The following is a 3,179-nucleotide window of genomic DNA, read 5'->3' as shown; positions in this document are numbered from 1 at the left end:
ATGGATGTGGTCTTTGGTTTCAGAGCTGGGACTTGAGCTCAGACCTTCAGATTCTAAAGCCAGTCTTCAAACTACTACGCAACAATCATCACATGATTTTTTTTTTCATTACCAATTGTAAGTACCAAATATCTGAGATGGAGAGAGGATACTGTTTCTCTAAAGATGATGCATGTTCTCTGAATAGAGATTCAACAAGGATGGGCACACTGGCCATGCCCATTAAATATGTGTGGATGGATGGTGATGACATTATTGCACTGATCACCTATTGGCATTATTAGACTCATCAGTTATCGCATCAACTAAGTTGCATTAGATATTAATGCAATTCTTCTATATGCACATTGCAAACAATAAAATGAATTGCAGTAATTGTTAAAGTAAATAATTTACAAATTGGAAAAACAAGTAATTTTTATTATTGTTGGAAGTGTCCAGATGGACTGCATTTTTTTTTAGGCAACTGGGGTTAAGTGACTTACCCAGGGTCACACAGCTAGTAAGTATCAAGTGTTTGGTCTGAAGGTACATTTGAATTTAGGTCCTCTTGACTTCAGGGCCGGCGCTCTATCCACTGTGCCACCTAGCTGCCCCAGCTGCATTATTTTTTCTTTAAGTGGAATTGATAGGCATCTATGATTTGGAGAGTATTAATTTACTGATCAAACCTACAATCTGGAAAAACATTATTAAATAGAGTTCTCTGCAGAATTGAAGGCAGTACATAGCTAGCATTTAAATCCTAAACAAAACTCAAATGTTTTCCAATACCACAGGTAAGAGCATGCAATTATTTTGCTATCATGCATTCTTAAACAGCACTCAGGGAAATAATGCTTTAATACATATGGGACACACTTATCTGGAAATGAATCTCATAGTTAGCAAAAACAGAAAAATCATTTTAAACCTGATTTTTCTTTTAATAATTAGAATCAGAAAAAAATAAGGAAAAATCAGGAACTTTACAATTAATATCTCATTTGCTCCTCAAAACAATATGACTTAGAAGTGCAATTATCTCCTTTTGAAAGCTTAAGAAATTAAAGCAGACAAAAACTACATGACAATGATACATGACTAGGATGGCAGAACTGAAGTATTTGAAACAACTTTTGACTTAGCTATATCTGACTCCAGGCACAGAGACAAATTCAATGGGCCACTTAGCTAGTTGATAAAAATTTCATTTGATCCTCACAAAAGTCCTGGCACAGTGATGTTCTTATTAGCCCAATTATGCCAAAAAGAAAAAAAATTGCAGAAAAATGTTGTGTTATTTGTCAAAAGTCAAAGAGCTAGTGTATGAGGGTAGATGAGAAATCAGTTCTTCCTCATTGCAGGATTAGTTCTCTATCTACTACACCACTTAGTTCCTTCTAAAAGACATTAAAATTCTCTAAAGGCATTCCAGTCTGCTCATCTGCTCTAGCTTATTTTTGTTGGCCAACAATAAATCCATTTGTAACCATCTGTCCTAGAGATACATTCAAAAAGGCAAACTCTCTATCCCTGAGCATGACGCAACCATGGCATATCATTCAAAAACAGATGCCTAGAACATAGAAATTCTCCATGAAATTAGGTAGATGAGTGAAGTTTTTAACTTATTACTGTCTGGGCAATTTCCATGATGTGTTCATAACAAATCAATTAAACATCTCCATTGCTTCAGGGACATGGCCTCCTGGGGACACCGAAAGCCATAAAGTCTGACTCTAGTGTCTGGCAGCAAAGATTAGATGAGCATGCTAAAGAAGATTCTCCCATCCAGAAATGCAGGTAACATTATCCCTTGTTTGTGAACTTCCAGTGTAGAGGGTATCAAAAATATGGAGTCCAAAAATCTCAGTCAAAAAGTTGATCACTATGTTCATTAATATGGGGAGCAGGAGAATTTTTTGCCCTTGGGCAAAATTCCATCAAATTGAAATGGCCTAAAACCATTCTAAGAAAGCCATCAAATGACAGTTCCTTACTGTTGCAGGTGTCATAGTAACTTTTCTGCAGAGAAATCAAATAAGTTTTGTCAAGGGATATTTGGGATGACAGTGATCTTTGAGTTAATGCTATGTAATTGGTCATCATCCAAACAACAGGAAATATTGTTTTAAAAAACTGTCTTTTCGTGTCTCTTAGAATAATATTCATTAAAAACACCAAAATTGTTAGCCTCGTTCATCTTCATAATGCAGGATAAAAAATATCTTCTCTCTGATAAGGCAAAGGGAAGGGGAACTATAGAGGTCAGCAGATATAGGGAGTTTCCTTAGATATCATACAAGAAATGACTCCATGAGGCAGAAACTGTGATTGATCCTAGACCTTTACCTTCAATGATTTGGGGACCCCTGAAAAAGAAAATTCCATCAGTTGGCATTGGCTGTCACTTTGCAACTGATCATCATAGACAATGACCCAACAACCACAAGATTTCATGACTAGAAGAGGACTTTTGGAACATTGTTGGATATGCAAAGAGTACTCATAGAAGGTTTCTTTCTTTTCTTCTCAGAGTATTTTATTTGGATGGAGGAAATGACCAGCCTGAATGAAACCACAGGGAGCCAGGTGACTGAATTCATTCTCATGGGCCTCACAAAACGTCCTGAGCTCCAGGGCCCCCTCTTTGTTGTGTTTTTCCTCAACTACATGGCCATACTTTTGGGGAACTTGGGCCTGATCATCCTAACCAGTGTTGATTCCCACCTCAAAACCCCCATGTACTTTTTCCTCAGGCATCTGGCATTTGTTGATCTTGGCTATTCCACAGCTGTTGGGCCAAAAATGCTAGTTGGATTCATAGAAGAGAAAAACATTATTTCTTATAGTGGGTGTGCCATACAGCTAGTTTTCTATGTGATATTTATCACTAGTGAACTTTTTATCCTGTCAGTCATGGCCTATGACCGCTATATTGCTATCTGTAAGCCTCTCTACTATATGACCATTGTGTCAGATGTGGTATGTTGGCTCTTGGTGGCTATCTCATATCTCTATAGCACCATGGTGTCCCTACTAGTCACAATAGAGCTTTTTAAATTATCTTTCTGCAAATCAAATGTAATAAGACACTTCTACTGCGATGGTGCTCCCCTATTGTCCATTACATGCTCAGATGCAAGTGAGATTGAACTAATCATTATGATCTTTGCTGCATTTAATTTTGTTTCTTC

General features: G+C 37.1%; 1 protein-coding gene across 1 annotated transcript in view; it reads left to right on the top strand.

Moving 5' to 3' along the window:
* The first annotated feature begins 2,532 nt into the window (after window positions 1-2,532).
* Window positions 2,533-3,179, top strand: part of LOC114028735 (olfactory receptor 8K3-like) — a 7,794-nt gene continuing 7,147 nt past the window's right edge. The window contains exon 1 of the mRNA XM_027843012.1: window positions 2,533-3,132. Within this exon, the coding sequence (XP_027698813.1) occupies window positions 2,533-3,132 (600 nt within the window). The remainder of the gene's footprint in view (window positions 3,133-3,179) is intronic.

This window comes from Vombatus ursinus, unplaced genomic scaffold (assembly GCF_900497805.2).
Source record: "Vombatus ursinus unplaced genomic scaffold, bare-nosed wombat genome assembly UNPS02004996.1, whole genome shotgun sequence".
Lineage (NCBI taxonomy): Eukaryota > Metazoa > Chordata > Mammalia > Diprotodontia > Vombatidae > Vombatus > Vombatus ursinus.
The sequence above is the reverse complement of the archived record's forward strand: the minus strand, read 5'-3'. Positions and strand labels throughout refer to the sequence as shown.